The sequence below is a fragment of the Notolepis coatsorum genome (genome assembly GCF_963971535.1).
Source record: "Notolepis coatsorum genome assembly, chromosome: 1".
NCBI classification, from domain to species: domain Eukaryota; kingdom Metazoa; phylum Chordata; class Actinopteri; order Aulopiformes; family Paralepididae; genus Notolepis; species Notolepis coatsorum.
The window spans coordinates 232,700,251-232,724,640 of NC_140165.1; the positions used below are offsets into that span (position 1 = coordinate 232,700,251).

The 24,390-nt window shown below is 44.9% G+C and overlaps 1 protein-coding gene and 1 pseudogene across 2 annotated transcripts; one reads left to right on the top strand and one right to left on the bottom strand.

Moving 5' to 3' along the window:
* ech1 (enoyl CoA hydratase 1, peroxisomal) lies at window positions 1-24,188 on the bottom strand. The gene is made up of 10 exons (XM_084320749.1): window positions 24,057-24,188; window positions 23,272-23,440; window positions 13,510-13,598; window positions 11,816-11,940; window positions 11,648-11,696; window positions 5,497-5,561; window positions 5,237-5,307; window positions 4,585-4,656; window positions 1,766-1,916; window positions 1-1,279 (listed from the first exon to the last, which is right to left on the bottom strand). Exons 1-10 carry the CDS (start codon window positions 24,091-24,093, stop codon window positions 1,175-1,177), a joined length of 933 nt encoding a protein of 310 aa, XP_084176875.1. The 5' UTR covers window positions 24,094-24,188; the 3' UTR covers window positions 1-1,174.
* On the top strand, window positions 8,301-10,481 carry LOC311239535 (ATP-dependent RNA helicase DHX15-like; annotated as a pseudogene). The gene has a single exon. The product of its transcript is annotated as an ATP-dependent RNA helicase DHX15-like (transcript).
* Window positions 24,189-24,390: the final 202 nt, after the last annotated feature.

A 24,390-nucleotide genomic window follows, 5' to 3' on the forward strand; every position in this document is an offset into this window, starting at 1 on the left:
ATGAATTAAGTTTATTAGATAAAAACATTCACAATGCAGTCTTTTTCAAATGTAGAAAAGTGTCAGACTGGCTTACAGATGTTTCCCTGAACCCTGTTGCAGAGACCATTTCTTGCTTTGAACATAACTGTTTTTGGTGACCCAAATTGGGGCTGCGGATAGGTGACAGTGCATTGGAAAGTAAAAAAAGAAAAGATCTGGGGTCACGGTATGAAAAGGTTGAGAACCCCTGACAGACAGAGTAAAGGCACCAATACACATAAACCTGTTAAAGATCAAAAGGATTAAGTGAGGTCAGTTGAACAAGCTTCATACTCTTACATTCCAAGTAGATCATCTTACCTCCTCCACAAGAGACGCCTCTACAGAGGGGTGCCTATCCCAGGTTAAATTTACAGACAAAAGCAGGCAAACTTACATTTCACTTCCTGATCGTATCCCCCAGTTTGCACAGTGAAGGTGTCTACACACACACATTCAGATCAGCTTTGTGTATCCAGATGATATGGCCGCAAGCATTCACAACAAATATCTGCTTGGGTTTAATTTTCAATATAAATTAAGTGCCTTTCACATGTTTTAACCTACTGTAGTGTTATTGTGATCCAGTTCACTGCTATGAAGGTTTGAAAAGATCACATTTGATCTTAAGTGTTTCCCAGAAAGTAACCTTTCCAACAAGATATATTTGAACGATTGTTCACCTGACAAAAGCAATCATGTGAGATGATTATAGATGGACGTTTATGGATTTATTTCTATGACTCAACCTTCCTTGATACGGGTTTGTTTGTCAATGAAAAAAACACCTCCTGACTTTTTGGTTTTTGATGTTAGCTTTGGCTGCACATTCAGACACAAATCACAGCCAAGATGAATTCCATATAATTTTTATAGACCAGATGTGATGACAACCCTGATTCAAGATGTTTAAGACGGTAATGAAAAGATAGATCTGTACCACATGATCAGGAAAAATTATAATTGTGCACGTACACCTCCAGCCTAAAATTAGCATGTGTGCACAATTTGGAGTACAGAATGCTCCTCTACCCACTTCCCTCATCTTGGTGGAAGACTAGCAGCCACCGCCTCCGCGCCATGTGGTTCCTGCCTGCAAGTCACACTTGTGGTTTTAGTTTTAAAGGAGCAGGGCTCTGTTTCATGGGCTGTTTCATAGCTTGGAGAAGGTGACTGTCTTGGGGCTCTTCTTCTCCATAGCGGCTGCAGCAGAGTTCATCAGATCCTGGGTCTGCAGCATGCTCATGTTCCATGTGGCCTGGAGAAGAAGAGGTCAATCAAACAGACTGAAAAAATATTGATCTCTGGTGAAGTGTAGATAGATTTTTAATTGTCCTCAATTCTTTTTCCACAGCCTGTACACAAACTACCATTGACGGTATCTGTGGGGTATTAAATAATAATTCTCAATTCAAGGCCTTAAAGGGTATTCAAATGTAATTTGCCACAGGTATTAATGTTTTGGGGGGAGCCTGGCTATCGGGAGATTAAATATTAATTGTTTTGTATACAAGTCTTTTTGCAGGGCTACTGGGAGCTTGGTGCTGGTATAGGTATACATTTTTGCTCTGAGTGGTATTAAAGTCTTAAATTTAACTTGTTGAAACCTGCAGATACCCTGCTTGACGACAAGTCTATCGTATTATTGATAATTTGCTGAGGACCATACCATGCTTTTTTTCCCAGATCAGGTCCACTTCTAATAATAACCATTGACTTTCCATATAAAGTACTGGTCTCTCACCATGTAGTCGAGTCCCTCCCTCACGCTGTGATCTCTGGAGTAGATGAGGTTGATCTTGGTGCCCTGCACGGCGACAGGGCTGCGGCCTGCGATCTCCCCGGCCATCTCCAGAGCCGCAGCCATCATGGCCTCCTTGTCGGCAAACACACGGCTGGAGGGAGAGGGAGGATATTTTACAAAAAAAACAGACGCCTCTAACACAGGGGTTCTCAAAGTGTTGATGACTGAGGGCCAATTTAGGGACCCAACATTGGATCGAGGGCCGCCCAAGAAACAGGTAATCTGTCTGGCGAGTAGGTGTCTCCTTGTTGCCAGTAACCAGTAGCCTAGCAAGCTTTCAATAAGCGGTCATTCCTAACTTGACAGTTTAGCCCAGGTGAGGGGGGGGGGGTTGTTTTACCTTAACACTTTGATCGCCAGGGTTAAATTAATAATTTACCATCCTCCGCCAGCTCTATTTACTATAGAGAAGTTCCCCTTCTTTGCAGGGCTATAACTTTTTTTTGTATTGCTAAATTGACATTACTATGGCCCATTCAACGTCCTATATCTATTGTTCAGGGTGTAGCAACGTTATACTTTTTCATTCACATATTCATACTAAAATACGGTCTAAAGTATAAGTGTTATCGTTTTCTGCAGCTTTCTCCAGAACATGATTTATAGCCCCAAATGCATTAAATTGATGATGAAATACAGTTTGATAGGACTCTGCGCAAGATAAAAAATGTCAAATGGACGTGCTTCTAGAAGTTACTACTGATCATTTGATGTTGACCGGATGGGGGGGGGGGGGGGGTCGTTTATAATTCAGTGGCCAACGTTAGATGATTCATCTAGTGTGGGTGATATGATCATTAGAGCAGTTTGTATTGAACACGTTAAAAAATAACGATGAATCTTACCGTAGCTTCCTCATAGCGTTGGGCGATGAGCGTGGAACAGAAATTTTCCTATTATGGGATGTAGAAATATGCGATCCATTTCCAGGTTGTATAATAGTATATACATCCAAATCATGTTGTTTATCGAGTTATTGGTAACGGATTGCTATCCGTTGTGATCAGCTCGAGTCCTGAGACTATTACCGAGTGATCGGACCGAATTGAAATGAGCACCAGCTTCCATTTCCTGTTTCCACTCTGGGCGATCCGCCGATCGGCCACCAGATGGCGCTCTTGCACCGTTTGAGAGTTGAGAGGGGCTCAACAGTACATCTCATGTCTCCGGGGGAGAAATATGATTTCGATCACAGATTTTTGAAATATTGATATCAAAGACGTGGTACGGCGTCTTTGGCAGAATGAGCATGGCGGGGAAAGACGTCCTACGGCGTTTTTGGCGATTAAAGTGTTAACGGCAAAGTACTGTTGTTTGTTTATACATTTTTTATCCAGGGACAGTGCACATTAATCAGCATCTTCTGTTTCCACATCAATGTAAATGTGCCAGAATTAGCTAATGAGCTAGTCCCTGCCTAACATGCATGTCTTTATGGTGTGGGAGGAAACCCATGCGAACACGGGGAGAACATGCAAACTCCACACAGAAATGCCCCCTGCTGGGGTTCAAACCCAGGACCTTCTTGCTGTGAGGCAGCAGGGCTAACCACTGTGCCACCGTGTGGCACTGATGTTGCAGGTTGTTTTAAAACTATTGGAACCAGACCAAATATAACATGCATTTACACCTTAACAACTCATTGTGGGCCGTTAGAAACAACAGGTCAGCGGACAGAGGGGTTTGAACTAGGGATGGGCTCGAGTCTTCCCATGTCGAGTCCTCAAGCCTTGTGAGATTTCAAAGCAAGTTTTCAGTTTCATTGACACAAACGGGCACTTTTAGTAGATGTATTGTTAATTGACTTGTTAATTGATAAACAGTTATTATTTTTTGTAATAGGCCCTAATCATTTGGCATAAGATATTGATGGCTAGTGCATTTGTTTTGCTATTGTGTCAAAGTAAATAAACTCCCTTTGAAATGGTGACCGCTGTGTAATTTATGTTTAATGTAGACCTTTTTTTATTTGTATGTCAGCTCTTTGACTGCCAGAGAGGAGTGGACTCAACCTTGATGACTTGGACTAGGGTAATGGGGACTCGACTCAGGCTCTTCTTTGGGGACTCGAGACTCGACCTCGAGATTTAGTGATTCGACTACAACATTGTCCTTTGCATAGAAACCTCCTCGTCCCGTGTCTAAACGGAGAATAAATAAAAAATAAATTCTTTGTCAAATTAATGAATATTCAACACTGTTTACCTGCAGCTGTTTTTATAAAAACACACCCATCCTTAGTTTGAACATGTAGACTAGGGCTGACCCCTATTAGTCAAATAGTCTACTAATCGATCGAAAGGAGCCGTAGTCGACTGCCAACCTCTTAGTCGAATGCAAAAAATAAAAAATATTAAATTTTTTAATTAATTTTTTTTATCATTCTTTCCAAAAGAAAAGAGGCCTAGAAGCATGGCTAACGCTAATGGCACGCATACCAGAGGCTAACTGCCTAAGAAAACAGGCACAGAGCCACTGAAAGAGGATTTCACCCATCTAATGAACACATTAGACTAGACAAATATCAAGATGTATCCATCAGTGGACCAATTGCATGCTTTTGCAGAGGACAAGAAGCCTTCCGTCGACTCCTTCAGACATTAAGCACCCCCCACAGCCCAAATGGAATGATAAAAAAAAAAGATTATACTTTTTATTTTTCAATATTTCTTTTTATATACCGGTAGTCGACTATCGGCCAATCAAAGTCGACTATCCAAATCCTTAGTCGGGGACAGCCCTAATGTAGACACACCTACCTGACTAATCCGCTGCTCTTGGCCTCATCGGCAAACAGCTTCCTGGCCGTCAGAGCCAGATCATTCACCAGACTGGACAGGGTGGAAGACAGAAGAGCACATTACAACACACCACAGCCCTCACGTAGAAACAGACATCCACATTACAACACACCACAGCCCTCGCATAGAAACAGACATCCACATTACAACACACCACAGCCCTCACATAGAAACAGACATCCACATTACAACACACCACAGCCCTCACGTAGAAACAGACATCCACATTACAACACATCACAGCCCTCACGTAGAAACAGACATCCACATTACAACACATCACAGCCCTCACGTAGAAACAGACATCCACATTACACCACATCACAGCCCTCACGTAGAAACAGACATCCACATTACAACACACCACAGCCCTCACGTAGAAACAGACATCCACATTACACCACATCACAGCCCTCACGTAGAAACAGACATCCACATTACAACACACCACAGCCCTCACATAGAAACAGACATCCACATTACAACACATCACATTGTTCCTCGTATAGAAACCTCCTCCTCACGTGTCTAAACGGAGAATAAAATAAAACACAGGTTCTTCTGTACCGTCTCCCTTCGTCAAATGAATGCATATTCAACTCCTGTTTACCTGCGGCTGCCAATGACTTTAGGAAGCCTCTGGAGCGTCCCGACGTCTGCTGCCAGACCAATGTCCACTTCCTAGGGTTGGATGAGAGAGAGACAGGCAGCTGACAACATACAACATTTTGACTGAATGTGTGCAAAACACGTCATTTGTACTTACAGATGTGGATAATGTGCAGCAGTATGCACAGCGTAGCATCTGCTATATATTGCATGAATACAAGAAATGTCCTCTTTATGTAGTTATATTGTAGTCGTTCATACCTTGACCTGGAACCATGCATCCTGGGTACACAGACGGATGTCACAGGCAGTGATGAGATCAACACCTGGTTTACAGGAAGATAAACATCCAGAAAGATCATCAAATACCAGCTTACCGATTCCTTAAACATCCACTTTCTCTTCTAAAGGTAGTTGTGCCATTATTACAATGTTTAAGCCGGTTATTGTACATTGTCTATTGTTGTTGCACTTTACTGTTACATTTGCACTCTGGTTGGATGCCAAACTTCTTTCCGTTGTACTGTACCTGTGCTGTATAATGATAACAATACATTTGAATCTAATCTAATACAGTGGAGAGTGAAACACTCCACTTATGATAGTGATTTACATATTAATTTATTAGTAATACTATGTTACAATCTTTTATAAATAAAACCTTCTTTAACGTCCCAATCTGTTTTTTTCTTTTACATATCAATGCAGGGTATATTTACATACATTCTTGAAGAGTTTGATCTGTAAACTATTTGGAACTTTCCCATAACCCATCGTAAATGCCAATCTGCCAATCTTCTTAATAGCAGACAAACAGCATCAACGGACGAGTCAATATAGATATTTGCTATGCAAAGCACAGACCACTCTTCATCAAATCTCCCTGAGATCCTTTCAGCTCTTTTAGTTTTAAATAATTTGGCAATGAGTTCTAAGCAGGGGAAGTGGACAAAGTATATAAAAACGTATGTTTATTTTTACTCTATATAGTCAGAATCTAATTCTTTATTGCCTATATTTATTGTAACGTATAATATAACAAGAGGGCATACAGACCCTCATCTGCACCTTTGTTTACACTGCTTATTTTTCTCATATTCAGAGTTAAAGGGGAACTATTTTGCTATTTGTTTCACTATTTGGGCAATTCTACACTTCCTGAGAGTCTATGGAACACATCTGTAAGGTTTCATTGTTATGTATTTTTAATCAAGTACTTTGGTGGACCACTTTCTGCCCTTCCAGATTCCAAGCTGTTTTTGGCTGGGCTCCGCCCATACTCGCAGTGCGCTTTGAGTGACAGTCACCCACCTGCACTGAAGATACCTTTGGGGGAGAGAGAGAGAGATAGAGAGGGAGAGAGACAGACGGAGACGAGAGCACAGAGCATGCATGTGTGCATGACGTGTGAGCATCTCGAGTTGCGAGTGTGTGTAAAAAGCAGGGGCAGAGGGGAGAGAGGAGAGATCGCTCCGAGACTCGCACCGTATGAGCCTCTCTCTCCCTCTCTCGGTCTCTCCCTCTTTTGGGGAAGCGCTGTCTGACAGGGAAACCGCTTCCACATTATTTCCACTCGCTCCGTTTTGATCATAACTTCAATGTTACACTTTGTTGATTGTGGGCGGTGGCTACAACCACAGAAGGAGCTGAGGTATGCAGATCAGAATTCTTACACGTCACAGATCGGTAAATTCAGAATGGATTGGTTTAGTGGGGGAGGATCTTGTCTCAGCTGAACTGGAGGAATGCGACTGAATGAGAATTTCACATCTAGTCAGTTTTGCTAGAAAACAATGCAAACCACTGGAAAAGGCCATTTATAAGATAGTTGATCTAATTGTATTGCCTATATTTATGTCTTTCTACCATTACCCTGCCTGTAAGAGCCAAAGCTATATATATTTAGGTTATTGTATTATATGAATGTTTAATATTGATTGGATTTAGATAGTCATTGAACCGTCGTATTTGTCATAATAGAACCTTCTAGAACGTTTGTGGTGATGTCATAATAGGCCTTTCTAGAACATAAAACAGTCTGGAACGTTTGGGGTGATGTCATAGTAGACTTTCTAGAACATGATAGAAAGTTAAGGACCCTTCATGATGTCACCATATGATGTCATAACCGTACATTCTAGAACCTTTGGGTCTCTATATAAGCGGGTGTTTTTTTTGGGACAAATTAGGGAGCAGGGAGGGTTCCCCCTCTTGGGGGGGCCTTCCAAGAGAGGAGATGATGTTTGTATTGTGAGTGTATGACAAGAGGAGCAGAGAAGAAGGAGACGGAGACGATAGAAATGTGTTTTGAAGATGAGAAGAAGAAGAAGAGGAGTGTAAACTTTCTCAAGTGTGGGCGAAGCAAGAATTGTGGAGGGCAGTAATACGCCACGATGAGTCTACACTGCCGGAAATTCAAATAAGAAGAAGAAGAAGAAGAACAGCAGTTTTGCATCTTTGACCAGACTGAACCGGACCGAACGATGGACTCAACAATGGCCAGAAGCCAGCAAGTGGATTTACGGCTTTCACATTACGAAGGAATTTTCATGTGTCGAGTCGGCGGTAATTTTAGAGACTGGGAAAATACAGTTTTCTTACCTTGTAGTAGTACTGGTAGCTTGTATTAGTACTTGTAGCTAGTAGTAATATTTGTAGTAGTGACAGAAATAAACCATTTTGATATCTTTACTTTGCACTGGAGCAGCTGTGGACATTGCTTTTCTTTATCAACGGACGTACTACTCACAAGTAAGTAATTTGACCAGTGGAGTGGATCGTCGGCCCTCACATTAGTAAGAAAACTAACCTCTGGGGGCGGTGCCTGTTTAGCTTTTAGAGACCGCGCGAGCCGCCTCCTCCTCCTGCACCATCTCATCAGCACCGCGCACGCGCGCAACAACACATACCGGTACACACACTGGCAATATAACACACACACTCTCGTCAACATGTTCTGAGCTCAACACGACGACGAGACCACAAAGTGCGTGTGTCAAGTGACAAACTGTAATAACAACACACCGCGCGCGGCTCCTTCTTCTTCTCGATGAGGAGAAACACTGATGAGGCGGGACCGCGACGACCGGCCAAGGGACCGCGACAGAGACAGGGACGTCAAGCCACCGTTTGGTTTACCCCTCGGAGGAGGTGGAGGCGGTGGCCTCCTCCTGAAGCAGACGGCCATGAACCAGCAGATTAACCCCTTCACCAACCTCCCGCACACGGCGCGCTACTTCGAGATCCTCAAGAAGCGGCTGCAGCTGCCCGTCTGGGAGTACAAGGAGACCTTCAACGAGATCCTGGCGCGCAACCAGAGCCTCGTGCTGGTGGGGGAGACGGGGTCCGGGAAGACCACGCAGATCCCCCAGTGGTGCGTGGACATGGTGAGGGCCATACCGGGCCCCAAGAGAGCCGTGGCGTGCACGCAGCCCAGGAGGGTGGCCGCCACGAGCGTGGCTCAGAGGGTGGCCGACGAGATGGACATCATGCTGGGACAGGAGGTCGGCTACTCCATCAGGTTCGAGGACTGCAGCTCCGCCAAGACCATACTCAAGTACATGACGGACGGCATGCTGCTGCGAGAGGCCATAAACGACCCCCTGCTGGAGCGCTATGGCATCATCATCCTGGACGAGGCCCACGAGCGCACGCTGGCCACAGACATCCTCATGGGCGTCCTCAAGGAGGTGGTGCGCCAGAGGTCCGACCTCAAGGTGATAGTCATGAGTGCCACGCTGGATGCTGGTAAGTTCCAGGTCTACTTTAACTGCTGCCCCCTGCTGACCATCCCTGGGCGCACGCACCCCGTGGAGATCTTCTACACGTCGGAGCCCGAGCGGGACTACCTGGAGGCCGCCATCCACACTGTCATCCAGATCCACATGTGCGAGGAGGAGGAGGGGGATGCGCTGCTCTTCCTCACGGGACAAGAGGAGATCGACGAGGCCTGCAAGCGGATCAAGAGGGAGATCGATGACCTGGGGCCCGACGTGGGCGACATCAAGATCATCCCGCTGTACTCCACGCTGCCCCCGCAGCAGCAGCAGAGGATCTTCGGCCCCCCCACAAGCCCAACGGCGCCATCGGCAGGAAGGTTGTGGTGTCGACAAACATCGCAGAGACGTCCCTGACCATCGACGGCGTGGTGTATGTAATTGATCCCGGATTTGCCAAGCAAAAGGTCTATAACCCTTGCATTAGAGTGGAGTCCCTCCTGGTCACGGCCATCAGCAAGGCCTCGGCCCAGCAGCGGGCGGGGCGCGCCGGGAGGACACGTCCGGGAAGTGCTTCCGCCTCTACACGGAGAAGGCCTACAAGACGGAGATGCAGGACAACACGTATCCGGAGATCCTGAGGTCCAACCTGGGCTCGGTGGTGCTGCAGCTCAAGAAACTGGGCATCGACGACTTGGTCCACTTTGACTTCATGGATCCACCAGTCCCTGAAACCCTGATGCGGGCGCTGGAGCTCCTCAACTACCTGGCGGCGCTCAACGACGACGGCGACCTGACGGAGCTGGGCTCCATGATGGCCGAGTTCCCCCTGGACCCCCAACTGGCCAAGATGGTCATCGCCAGCTGCGAGTTCAACTGCTCCAACGAGATCCTGTCCATCACCGCCATGCTGTCAGTCCCACAGTGCTTCGTCCGCCCCACGGAGGCTAAGAAGGCGTCCCACGAGTCCAAGATGGGCTTCGCCCACATCGACGGGGATCACCTGACGCTGCTCAACGTCTACCACGCCTTCAAAAAAAAAAACACGAGTCCACTCAGTGGTGCTACGACAACTTTGTCAACTACCGCTCCCTGATGTCGGCGGACAACGTGCGGCAGCAGCTGTCCCGGATCATGGACCGCTTCAACCTGCCGCGGCGGAGCACGGAGTTCAGCAGCAGAGACTACTACACCAACATCCGCCGAGCGCTGGTCACCGGCTTCTTCATGCAGATCGCCCACTTGGAGCGAACAGGTCACTACTTGACGGTGAAGGACAACCAGGTGGTCCAGCTGCACCCGTCCACCGTGTTGGACCACAAGCCGGAGTGGGTCCTCTACAACGAGTTCATCCTCACTACCAAGAACTACATCCGCACCTGCACCGACATCAAGCCTGAGTGGCTGGTGAAGGTGGCCCCCCAGTACTACGAGCTGAGTAACTTCCCCATGTGCGAAGCCAAGAGACAGCTGGAGCGCATCGTGGCAAAACTCAACACCAAGGAATTCTTAGTACTGAAAAAAAGTTAATAAAAATAAATTGAAACGTCGCATCGGAATATTATCCTCGTCATCCTGTACAGCATCAAAAAAGGAACTTGGTCATCTGAGCACTTACTTTTTTATTTAATTAAAAAAATTTCTATTTTTGTCTAACTGCGTGTAATGTATTATTATTTTCATAACGATTGATAAATCTGCTTCTCCTGTTGCCTTTTGGAGGGGCCTACGTGTTATTTTGTGAAACTAGGGAAGGGGGAGGGGTGCTGAAATAACAACGACAGGGGTTGAAAATGACTGAACGTAGATGGGATGACATGGCGAGTCGTGTCTGAAGCGTGACCATTCATGTAGACATCAACATTCCTTTTAAAACGGACGGAAAATTTTAATATACTAATACGGAGAGCAAACATCCGTAATGATGATAAATAAACAAGCTTTGGTGGATTCTCACCGGTGACGCTTACATTACTCCAGAGTCTTAGTCTCGTGGTTATGGATCACGGAGTGGATTCGATGAAGAGATTCTGAATGTGATTCTGATGCACGCGCATAGCGGATGTTCTCCCGTGTGAAGCAGGCATTGAGACGGTGCGGCCGATGGTCAAGTTTCCTGTCAACGATTTCAAATTCTATGAATAAAAGCAGTCTTGAGTTTGTAATAAAAAAAATAACCGTTTGTGGTGATGTCATAATGGAGCTTTCTAGAACATAAAACAGTCCGGAACGTTTGGGGTGATGTCATAGTAGTCTTCTTACCTTGTAGTAGTACTGGTAGCTTGTATTAGTACTTGTAGCTAGTAGGAGCCACTTGTAGTAATATTTGTAGTAGTGACAGGAATATTTAGGAAAGTAGATTTAGGACCACTTCTGTAAAGAGAGACTTTGCAAATAAACCATTTGGATATCTTTACTTTGCACTGGAGCGGCTGTGGACATTGCTTTTCTTTATCAATGGACGTACTACTCACAAGTAAGTAATTTGACCAGTGGAGTGGATCGTCGGCCCTCACACTGCCCATACCTGTACCTCACCCCCCCATGCTGCTATGACGGCCAAATTTCCCCAAGGGGATCAATAAAGGAATATCTTATCTTGTCTTTTACGTGGAACCACGTATATAGCAATCAGACTGGATCTTTAACATGCAGTAGAGAGAAAACATCTCAAAATGAGTCAAATGGTGTTTTACCTCCTCCGACACAAGCTCCATGGACCGCCACCACCACAGGCTTCGGACACTGCAGCAAGGAGTGAGTGAAAGCATGAGTACAGTGAGCACATGGATGGATAACCTTCACAACGTGCGTCCAAGCAGCACACAGGCTTTAAACAACCACATAACACATGGGACCCTGACCCGCTCTATGACGGTGAACGTCTCCTGGTACTTGGCGATGGTCTTTCTGAGGTTCCAGGACGTCCTGGCCATGTCGTCTCCCTCTGGCTGCAGGACATCGCTGGCCATGTCCATCAGGTCAATACCTACACGAGAACAGTACAGTACGGATCAACGATTGACCCATCGCAAGCCCGCCCTATTTTCGCGATCCTCCGATCACAACTGTTGCTTTGGAGGAACAAGAAAAGAGGTTGAGATAGGTCAACTGTCTATTTCACCTAAGCAAATAGCACCCATAGCAGGGAAATATCTAAATTGTGCACAAAACTGTCCATTTCTAGGGCGCCACATCACAAATTGCCCAAAAGAATACGAGAGCTATTTAAATACATATTTGATGAGCTAACCCAGTGGTTCTCAACCTGTGGTACTTGAAAAAATATATATATATTATAATATTTTTATTTTTAATTTTTTTGTCAGGCCACTGAACTTAGAAGCAGGCCAGTGTTTCTAGTTGCGGCGGCGCGATAGTTAGATAACCTAAGTGGGGAACAACCAGGAGATCACTGTGACAGAGAGTAATGCAGTCTAAACAGTCATACATCTTTTATTAAACTTCAGCCCTGATCATAACCATTTTTATTTTTTGATTTTTTTGTAATGTCGGATACAAAATGAAATACTCTCTGAAAAGAGTTGTTGTTAAATCTGACATTACAAAAAACAAATCCATCTAATCATTGACACATGCCTAGCCTGTAATAACCCCCCCCAGAAAAAAGTACTTTGCATTTGATATATTGAAAATATTTTACTTTGTGTGTTTTTTTAACAATAATTTGTGATGCCATCACACAAACTGGCATTTAAAGGGTTACAATTTGAAAATGTATTGAATATGTGTTTTCTTTTTCTTCTTTTTTTACAATAATTTGTGATGCCCATCACAAACACTGGCATTTAAAGGGTACATTTTAAAAAATGCCTGCACCAGAATGCAGGAAATTAAGTCTTTGTAACAAAATAATTCCTGGTGGGTGACCCCCACTTAGAGAGTGGCCTGACATGGGGCTATATTTCACACTATATTTCCCAGCCTGAATTATTTCCCCAGTCCGGCCCTGCTTATGTGAGTTGTCAATGGACAACAACATGCTATGTGTGTGTGTGTGTATGTGTGTGTGTGTGTGTGAGAATGAAGGATACTTGCTTGCTGTGTGTGTGAGAGAGAGAGAGAGTGAATTAAGTACATTTGCTGAAATGCAGTTCTTAATTTTCTCACTTGCTATCTATGTGAGAATGTTAGTTATTATGTTCTCAATGCCCCTTGCATTGTATGAGTTGTGTGGAAGAGTTTGCTAATTCTAGTGCTACCCCTTTGTACATTGTGGCTGTGTCTGACAAATTAACAATAAATAATGGTATTAGGAATACATTTGCCTCCTGCGTGAACTGTGCATAGCCGAATAGACTGTATTTTAACGTCGGTCATATGGTGGTACTTGGAGAGCCAGCTACGTTCTCAGGTGGTACTTGGTGTAAAAAGGTTGAGAACCACTGAGCTAACCAATACTGAACAGCAGGGTACGATCATTTAAGCATACTTACACTAACTAAACTTGAGCTGAACCAAGAAAGATCCCATTGAAGATTCCAGGCGTTGAACCTTGAATGTGATGTAAAGCAGGGACCGTACTGTTACCACCCACCTGCTGTGAAGATCTTTCCAGCTCCAGACACCAGCACCACTCTGCAGTCTGGGTCCCCAGCTATCTGGTTGAAGCAGTCCACCATCTCACTGGGAAGGGAGAGAGTAAAGATCTGAATCAGTGTTGGGTATGAACAAAGAAACTATCAAAAGAAGGAAGGGTCATCCCGTCACTGTGTAGTAGTAGAACGCACATTGGTGTCAAGTTTGAATGAGAGAGTGGGATCAGCCATCTCCTTGTTTATGACCTGCCATTTAACTCATTCAGTGCCAGGGATTAGTCTGGCCCTTGTGGCTAACGTGCCACGTTTCCATAACATATTTTCACTGTGCGTCACTATGTTTGGAGAGCTATATCTATATTCTATATTATAGCTATGGGGACAATACTATGGTCATTTGACAGTGACTTTCTTCCATCCAAGATGCAAAAAAGAGATAATTATTTTCATGCATACGTTCGCGTGTTATAAGTATAATTTCAGAGTGATCCGGGATCATTCCTGGGAAGCACAACGTGAATTCTACTATACGCGTTGGCGTTTCTTGCCTGGACATGCTACTATTTCCAAGTCAAATGTATATAATAGGTATTATGTTTCATCATGAATGCATGAAAGGGGGCGGGAGGGTCGTTTCTGATGCTTTGATTGCCAGTAACGGCATTCGTATTGAACACTAAAAATGCTGCTGGATCGGTATGAAAATATTGTTGGATCAAGCTGAAATTGATGTCAGATAGTCCTTACCTGTGGTCGGAGGTATTCCGAAAAGAATATTCCAATTGTCTGATCGCGATTTCCAGTATTGGTGTCCATCTGGTCCCGGACATAATTTGGCACAATTTATGGATTGAGTGTGCCAGATGCGCTTCGAAGTGGTCGGATGAAGCGACTTACTCTGCTCCGTCTAAATATAGCGCCCGGAGACATTCGAGTGTAACACAGAGTTAGATATAAGGTTTCAAAGGGTGGGCAACACTGCCACCTGGCAGGATGCGGCTGGTATTGCACTTGGGTGATCTCAAAATCCTTTCCTATGGCAACACCGAGGTCAGTGGATGAATAATAAATAAAAAATATCTAATAAAAGAAAAAACGACCAAAACAGAGATATCTCGGGTCAGGCAGGTTTAACCCTTTCACTGCCACACGACAAAGGCTTAACCCTTTCACAACCACACTACAGAAGGTTAACCATTTCACTACCACACTACAGACAGTTAACGGTCTGTAGTGTGGTCGTGAAAGGTTAACCTGTAGTGTGGTTGTGAAAGGGTTAAGCCTTTCAGACGTTTACACATTCAGTGTACATTTTAGGGCTGTCTTAAATATTTCGAAGCTTCGTTCGATGGCACAAGCTTCGAACATTAAAAAAAAAATCGAGTTACAGCGGCTCATTGCGCCCATCCTACCTACTTCTCATTTGTTTTTGTTGGACAGGTGGAGACGATTGCATTCACAGACTATCATGGTATGTTTACTAGCTCTTAAGGTATTTAGATTTAGGTGTTTTGTTCGCAGAGGGGACTGGAGGGAGGAAAAGAGGGCCCCGGAGGACAGCGTAGTGTTTTTCATGTTAGTTTGCGGCAGTGCATATTATTTTTTATTTTAATTTTTTTCTTTCTAACGGCGGAATGTATACAATACTTTGGGTGATTTTTGCTTTGTCACATGATCATGGATAATATGTCATGTCAGAAAATACCAATGGGGATAGTACAAGGACTGTAAGCTGGAATGTAAGAGGTCTAAATCACCCAGTTAAAAGAGGTAAGGTAATGGCTCATTTAAAAAGCCTGAAAGCTGATGTTATATATCTTCAAGAGACACATATTAAGAATATAGCCAGGAACAAGTTACACATGGGATGGGGATCACAAATATTTCAATCAAACTTCGGGGCCAGGGCCAGAGGGGTCGCTATTATTATCAAGAGGGGTGTGTCATTTGATCATGAGTGCACAATCGCGGATCCGAATGGTAGATTTGTAATTGTATCAGGGACACTTAATTGTGTTCCTGTAACATTGATAAACGTGTATGGTCCAAATTTTGATGATCCACATTTTTTTTAGACAGTTCTGAATAGAATTCCTGACGTCGGTAATACAAATATTATATTGGGTGGCGACTTCAATTGTATAATTGACCCTGTGTTGGATAAAAAGTCATCAAAGCCAGTGAGGTGTTAAAAAGTGCCATGCACAATCTAAATCTGGTTGACATATGGAGGCTACGTAATCCTACCAACAGAGACTACTCTTTTTTTCTCTCCAGTGCATGAATCCTATTCTAGGATTGATTTCATGTTGTTCGACTCTAAACTGATATCCAATGATGTGTCCACACAATACCATACTATCCTGATAAGTGATCATGCTCCCATGTCACTGGATGTTAGGTTCACTAGACATAGAAAGGAACGCACCTGGAGATTTGACAACACAATCTTAAAAGAGAAGAGTTTCTTAAAATACATGTCAGCTAGGCTACCTGACATTATAGACACAAATGATACAGGGGATGTGGATGACTCAACACTGTGGGAAGCTATCAAGGCAGTGCTTAGAGGTAGCATCATATCATACGTGGCAGGTAGGAGAAAACAAATGTCAAAAAGACTAGTGCCTCCTGTTCGAGCCCCGCTCCACATTGCTTTCAGTTTAGCTGGTCGTCCACAGTAATACACATTGGCCATATTATGGGGAGGGAAACTGAAGGGTGGGGATCGTGCGTTGTGGACAGCAACTCCTACAGGTCGGTTGGTGCGCCTGCGCAGTAGAATCAAGAAGCGACGGGGGCGGGGCCCCTCCAAAGCCCAGACCCCTGACGCTGAAAGATCGAGCCGCGCAGGTGAAAAGATGCGACGGCTGTTACCTCGAGTATCGGAGGGGACTCGTGCTATGTATGACTTAGTCCACATTGCAGCCGGCTTGTGGGAGGCAAGAAACAACATTCGAAGACGGGAGGGTTGGATTGGACGATATGAAAATTGGGATGGGAGAAAAATAGAAAATGGGAGAAAAAGTGGATAAAAAAAATTATATTACTTTGAGCATACCCACAAACAGATATTCATCATAAACCCATTCAAGTTCATTTTCAGACTGAATTGTTTTATTACTATCACTATAATTATCATAACTTTTGAACAATAAATTATATTTCTAATCTGTCAGCTGTTCTATATTGCCCACATAATTGTCTATATCCCATACCCTCTAAGTTTCCTGCTAGCTTGTCAGTAAAGTGGTTGAAAATGCAGTAGTTTGTTGAAATGTGGTGGCCGGACAAGATTTTTGTAATAATTTCTGTATCAAATATGAAAGATAATAATAATAATCATGATAATCATACAGATATTTTATAGCATTTGAAAGCCCTAGTTGTTATCTTCAAAATGGTACTATATATATTTACTTTGAGGCAGCATTCATTTTCATAATGCAATGTTGATGCCTAGGGCTAAAGATAATGTGCGATTTTGGCCACTGGTAGCGCTCATGAGCCGAAGACACCTCGGGCCGTGTTCGGTAGCACCGAAGAAGATTCACACACAAATATTTGTCTCAATTCTGTCCGTAACTCCAAGCAGATCAAGCGTGTACTTAGAATTCCGTACGTAAATCTAAGCAGATCAAACGTTTTATGAAACACAGATTGAGAGGTGCGTGTGTGTGGATAGTTTTTACGATTGTGGATTCTACTTCTGCGTTTGTTTATTTTTGATAGACCTCTAAGAAGAAGAAGCGTCACACACGAATCCCCACGGGGAAAACAGCGAAATATTTGTCTAAAAATTCCGTACGTAACTCCAAGCTGATCAAGCGTGTCCTTAGAATTCCGTACGTAAATCTAACCAGATCAAGCTGTTTTTAGAATTCCGTACGTAAATCTAAGCAAATCAAGCGCGTTTTTATGATTTATGAAACACAAATTGAGAGGTGTGTGTGTGTGGATCGTTTTTACGATTGTGGATTCTGAGGTGTGTGTGTGTATCGTTTTTACGATTGTGGATTCTACTCTTGCGTTTGTTTATTTTTGATAGAAATGTACCCCCATACATTTGTGTTAGTGTTTCCCCCCAGAATTCTGTCTAAGAATTGTTCATCTTTATACCTTTCGAAAGGCTAGCGGGGATATGACATAAACTTTAGAATGTTCAGTTCTCAAAACCCTAATCTCACATGAGACTGAACACTTGAAAGGGTTAAAGGTGAAGTGAGTCACAGATGTAACATTAACTACAGTCCTCTGATAGAACAAGAGATGCCATTCACCAAGTTTAAAAGGCGATTTGGTGTTGGAATGGTATTTCTAAAAAAAAATATAATAATAATAAATAACAAATGTATAACATTTGGTACCGTTTATGGCGGCTGAGTGGAGCAGTGGGCAAGGCGCTCGCCACTAACGCAGGAGATGCTGGTATCGAGCCCAGCTCTCGGCGTTGCTACTGGCTTGGCCAGTCGTCATACTAACACAATTGGCAGTGTTAGAGGGTGGGAAAGCCGGTGGGTGGCGATTGGACGTTGTGGACACTGGACAGCGACTCCTACAGGTCGGTTGGTGCGCCTGTACAGCAGAATCAGGAAGTATCGGGGGCAGCGTGAGCCTCCCACGCGTTACTCCTCACCACTGAGAGATTGCGGTGTTCAGGTGAAAAGATGCGACAGCTGCCTCCTCGTGTACCGGAGGGGACACGTGATGCAAGGCTTGGTCCTCATTGCAGCCGACCAGTGGGAGGCATAGTCTAGCAACGTTTGAGACAGGGGAGGGGAGAATTGGCGAGGCGAAATTGGGATGGGAGAAAAATAGAAAATAAGGTGAAAAAGTGGATAAAAAAATAAAAAACATTTGGTACCGTTTAGCAACCAACATCATATCGGTTTTGGTACTGGAATCAAAACATTTCTGACTACCCAACCCTAATTATTCACCAAAGACATAACATGTAAAAAGAACTTTGAATTCTTGTATAGGATCAAAGCATTGACTCTCAAAATTACATAGTGCACCAACAAATGGGGGGCACGGTAGCCAAGAGGACAACAGGGAAAACCTGGGTGGGGGAAGTGAACAGCTACTTGCGCAAGGCACATAACCCTGTGGACAACGGTACACAACTGTGGTTGTACTGGGCAGCTCCAATGTGTGAATGTGGACCTGAATTAATTGCTGGAAGGGCTGATTGATTGAAAACTTTATTAACAGATTGCAGAATGGGTACAATACAGTACGGCTCAATACACAATTGTTAACACATTGGGCGCCGGGCATTGTGCCCATCTTATACCACTCTCTGCCACCGTTGAAAGCCTAGGAGATGTTTACCTTCTTTGCAGGGCTATCACTTTTTAAATTGTATTGCTATATTGACATTACTATGGCCCATTCAACATCGATTATCTATCGTTCAGGATGTGGGAACATTATATTTTTTCATTCATACATTGTTGTGTTAATACCTTCGAGAATATAAGTATATTTTTAATCTTTTCTGCTGTAATTCCAAAAACAGTAGTTATAGGCCCTGAAGCATATATAGATTATCGATTGACGTTTCTTTCCCATACACGCTATATTAAAAAATTCAAATGTATATGATCGGTATACATTATGCTTCATCATGCGTGGAGGAAAGGGGGGGGGGGGGCGTTCATAATTCCTTGATCGTCAGTAACGGCTTTATTTACTATGGGTTGATATATTGATCAGACTGTTTGCAGTGAAATGAATAAACAATCGGGTTGAAAATAACATTACTGCCCTCTTACCGTGCGCCGATCAGACTGGAGGAGAAAGATCCCAATTATTCGACGCAGATATCCTAGATCCATTTCCGGTTTGTATGGCGCAATAAACGCCAAAATCATATCGATTATTGAGTTATGGCAGTGATCCATATGCACACCAGTGTTTGTCTGTAGTCCCGTAGCAAGATGCGACTGCCGGAGGGATTTCTTCGACGCACCGATGACACTAGTGTGTAACTCGCCCGAACATTCACCAGGCGTTGCAGTCCCATTTAGGGTCCCGCTGCAGCACCGGGGGTTGGGTGGCGTCTATACTTTCTACAACGGCGCTCGGTTTCCGGGTTCCTCCGATTGGCCACAACGCCCATGTGACCTCCGCTAGCACGCCCCCTTCCTGCCGCGCTCGCCAGCTTCAAGCGCCAAGCTCCTGCCGTGCCGCGCCCCCAGCTCATGAAATGGAAGTATTGACTACGCCGTATACGCTAACGAATAATTTTTTTGTATCCACTTTTTCTCCCATTTTCTATATTTTTCTCCCATCCCAATTTCGTATCATCCAATTCAACCCTCCCCTGTCACGAACGCTGTTTCTTGCCTCCCACAAGTCGGCTGCAATGTGGACTAAGTCATACATAGCACAAGTCCCCTCCGGTACTTGAGGTAACAGCAGTCGCATCTTTTCACCTGCGCAGCTCGATCTCTCAGTGGCGAGGAGTAACGCGTGGGAGGCTCACGCTGCCCCCGACACTTCCTGATTCAACTGCGCAGGCGCACCAACCGACCTGTAGGAGTCGCTGTCCACAACGCCCGATCCCCACCCATCAGTTTCCCACCCCCTAATCGTGGCGAGCGCCTTGCCCACTACGCCACGTAGCCGCCATATACGCTAACGAATCATAAACTATTAAAAAATATATACCGTTAACTGGAATATGTTGTTGACAGAGCTCTCATATTTGCGAATGCATAAACTATTAAAAAAATATACGCTGTATACGCTAACGAATCATTAAAAAAATATACCGTTAACTGGAATATGTTGTTTCTTTACACATGTTGGATTATGTAATTAGTTTGTCATGACAAACCAATACAAAATCGCTACAGCGCTCTCATATTTGCTATGAGTGGCTCGCAGGGCGGTATCAGTGTTCTTCTTCCCCGCTAGTTAACGGTATATTTTTTAATAGTTTATGCATTCGCAAATATGAGAGCTCTGTCAACAACATATTCCAGTTAACGGTATATTTTTTTTAATAGCGCGGCAGGAGCTTGGCGCTTGACCAGGAAGCTGGCGAGCGCGCGGCAGGAAGGGGCGTACTAGCGGAGGTCACATGGGCGTTGTAACTGAGGGGTACAATTCCCTGACTGTATTGAGAGTATGGCTGAGTTGAGTCGGGAGTCTGTAGCGCAGGGCCTCGGGGGTAAAGTCTGGGCTGTACTGGACCTCCTGGTCCTGTGGAGTACGATGCTGCTGGTGGGCTTGACCTTCCTCCTCTTCCTCTTCCTCTGCTAGGTCTTCTAGGTCTTGAAGTCGTCTATTCAGTCTCTCGGCGGCATAGGCCGGTTCTTCCCGGTTGCTGGGTCTCGCATGGACCGGTCGGGGAGGGGGTTCGGAGACGTGGATAGGCTCTTTCTGTTGGCCGGGCTCCGGGTCACTTGGTCGGGTAGGGGAAGGTGCCCTAGACCCTTGTCGTGATGATGCCCTGGAGCTCCGTGCGGAGAGAGGGGGTGTCGCCCTGGCAATCAATTGCTCCATTATCTGCGCTTGTAGCCGGTCGCGCTCTGCTTCGCGCTTGATGTGAGCGAGGTCGCGCTCTGCTTCGCGCTGGGCTTGGGCTGCGTCGCGCTGTGCATTGGCGGCGTCGCGCTGTGCATCGGCGGCGGCACGCTGGGCATCGGCGCGTTCTCTTTCAATATTCTCTTCCGTCTGGAGGCGTCTGGTCTCCAGGCGTATGCGGTCGTCTTCGCTCCTTTGCTGCGCCTGGAAGCGCTCTCGCTGGGTTGCAGAGTGTTCGCGTTCACTAAGGGCTTGCGCTTGGAGTTGCGCGTTGAGGCGCTCTTTGGTCTGCAGATTGTTCGCGCTCACTCAGTTGTTGAGCCTGCAGGCGTTCTCTTTCCATGGTAGAGTGTTCGCGCTCACTTAGCTGTTGCGCCCGGAGGCGCTCTTGTTCCATGGAAGAATGTTCGCGCTCGCTAAGCGTCTGTGCTTGGAGTCGATCGCGTTCAGTGGAGGCTGCCAGGGTGGCGATGAATGCCTGCGCCAGCATCTTGTCCGCTTCGCTGGGGGAAGACACTGATGGAGGTGATCGGCTTCTGACAGTGCTCGTTGGAGATCCGTTCTCCTGGCGCGCCCCGAGGAGGTCTATCTCCTGGGCGCGCTTCTCTTCTGGTAGTGGGTCGGGTTCCGTCCCTGGAGCGCTTTCTTTATCCTGGAGCTCTCCGGGGACCGTCCCGTTGACATTGTCTGGGGGTATAGTCATGTCATGTCCCTCCTGGTCCCCCCCGTGAGCTTGGTCAGTTACGTTAGAACCCACTAGGGTCTCTACTGGCAAGGTCGCCTGGTCGGTAGGGTTTGACATGCTTTTACTATCCGCTTTTAACGTCTGTATAAAGCTAGGTATTAGACTGGCAGCGTAGTCCTCTAGGTAAGGAGGTGGCTGACGTCTGCGCTGCGGGCGTTCTAGCTTAGGAGAGCCGTTTGTGGAGTGTTCACCGCTGGCCATGGTTAATATCAATATTATATTTAGATATTACACTGATATTCCTCCGGCTCGAAGGACCAATTGTAACTGAGGGGTACAATTCCCTGACTGTATTGAGAGTATGGTATCATTAAACCACTACTTAGTTATGTACTTTAATTACTGGCCATACAGTACACGGTATATCTGGTGAACACCCACACAAGAATACGGCTTGACAAAGAAAGTTCTATTTAGAGGTATTTATTATTAGAGCAGCAACAATAGGTTACAAATTGAGAATTATGAATTGCGCTTATATGGCGAAGAACACTCAAGTAGGTCAAGAGCGTAAGTCCATGAGCATAATAAGATGGGTATAACTGACGCCACCTGTAGCACAAGGGGCCAGTTTCGAATTGCAGCCTCCCGTAGGTGCTCTTTGAGAGTGGTTTTGAAGGTGGGTAGGGATTCACATTATTTTACGGCTGTGGGTAGGGCGTTCCACATTGTTGTGGCATAATTGTGAAACGTGTTTAGTCCCTTGTTTGAGCCGAATCTGAGTTGAACATGATTTGTGGAGCTCCCTCTGGTGTTGTGGTCATGGAATTCACTGACCTTTGGGAAGTATTACATGGGTATCTTATTGGTGTAGTGTATCTTGAAGACCAGGCCCATTGCAAGTTGCTGTACTCTGTCGTCTACTCTAAGCCATCCTAGGTTGTCAAAATGGGCAGGGGTGAGGTGGGTTCTAGGAGTAAGGTCAAGCAGTAGTCTCACCAGTTTATGCAAATGACATGTCATCAGCTTGTGACTGCAACTTGTTCCTGTTCGCAGACGACTCAGCCCTGCTGGTCTCTGACAGGGACAAGTTGCAGGTTGAAAAAGCCCTCAGCTCTGAACTCGGCAGAATCTACACCTGGCCTGCTGATAACAAACACACCTGGGTAAAACAGAGTCCATTCTCTTTGGATCGAATAACAAACTCAGCAAGGCCAACTGCTTCTCTGTTACAGTGGGAAAGATGAAATTACATACCTGGGGTCCATCCTAGAGGAAAATCTTTCCCGTGACAAAATGGCAACCAATGTAATCAAAAAAGTCAACCAACGAACAAGATTCTTGTACCAGATCTCCTCTCTGGTAAACAAGAATACCCTGAAGACTCTAACAAGAGCACTCATTCTTTTCTTTTCAAGGGTACTACGACTAAATAAAATTAGATAGATAGATAGATAGATAGATAGATAGATAGATAGATAGATAGATAGATAGATAGATAGATAGATAGATAAATAAAATACAAATAACAGCGTCCAACCTCCAGAAAGCCTTGTTCATGGCATTGCGTTTCTCAGGCCGGTGCAGCTCTACGTGCGTGACGGACTCTGCTGGGTGACTGATGGACAGGGTGGAGAAGGGAGGTGTGGGACCCCCTGCAGACGACATGGCTCTCACTGCGCTCAGAGCTGGAAGCCACAGACCTCCGTCTGACAGAGGGAGACAGAGGTAGAGGGGAAGGAAGAGGCAGGCCAATCGAAAGTGAGTGCATTAACCAGCAAAGCAGATACTAAGCCAGATAGCCAGAAAGAAGCATGAACAGAGACATGAGGAAACAGCTTGAATACACTAGCAGAGTGGGACAGAAGAGGGCAAGGGAGATTGGTGTAAGATTGAAAATACTGATTCAAGTAATAGCAGGTTAGAAATTGAGGGAGAGATAATGGGATGAAAGGATGAAAAGGAGATAGGAAAGTAGTGAATGCTGTGACCCAGAACCAGTTAAAATACTCCAACACTAACTGTGAGACATGATTTGAAGTAAGTATTTCTAGACAGTAGTGTAGATGGATGAAAACGAATAGACCTAGATATTACTGCATGCATGGAAATGAGATATTAATACGTAATTTACTTCACGTTCTATGGTAGCCCCTCACAGTCACGAAAGGGGCTAATTCTATGGTGAACTATTTATAAAAACACAAATGACCTCTCACCTAAATAGCCATTCAGTGCACCTAGAGAGCTTGCTAAGGCTAACTCTACCTGAGATACTAGTCTTAAACGTTACAAAAACATGACATATTCAGAGTTATAACTTACTTTTCGTGAGAGCTGACCTGGCAATGAATGACAACATTGCACTTCCTATGAGTTATCTTATCCAAACGTCGGTACAGAGTTCACTTCTTGCTCTGGCTCTGCTTAGTAGCTAATGTTTAGTGACGTACTTCCGCTTCCTGTGGCACGCTGAAACATATATATCTATGCGCTGAAAGATCATTTCGGTATTGATTGATTGATTGGAAACTTTAGATTGCAGAATGGGTACAATACAGTACGGATCAATACACACAATTGTTAAGGGGATGCAGACCAGAGAAAGACTTTCGTCTTGTTTACATCAGGGTCCCCCATTTTCAATTCATAATATATA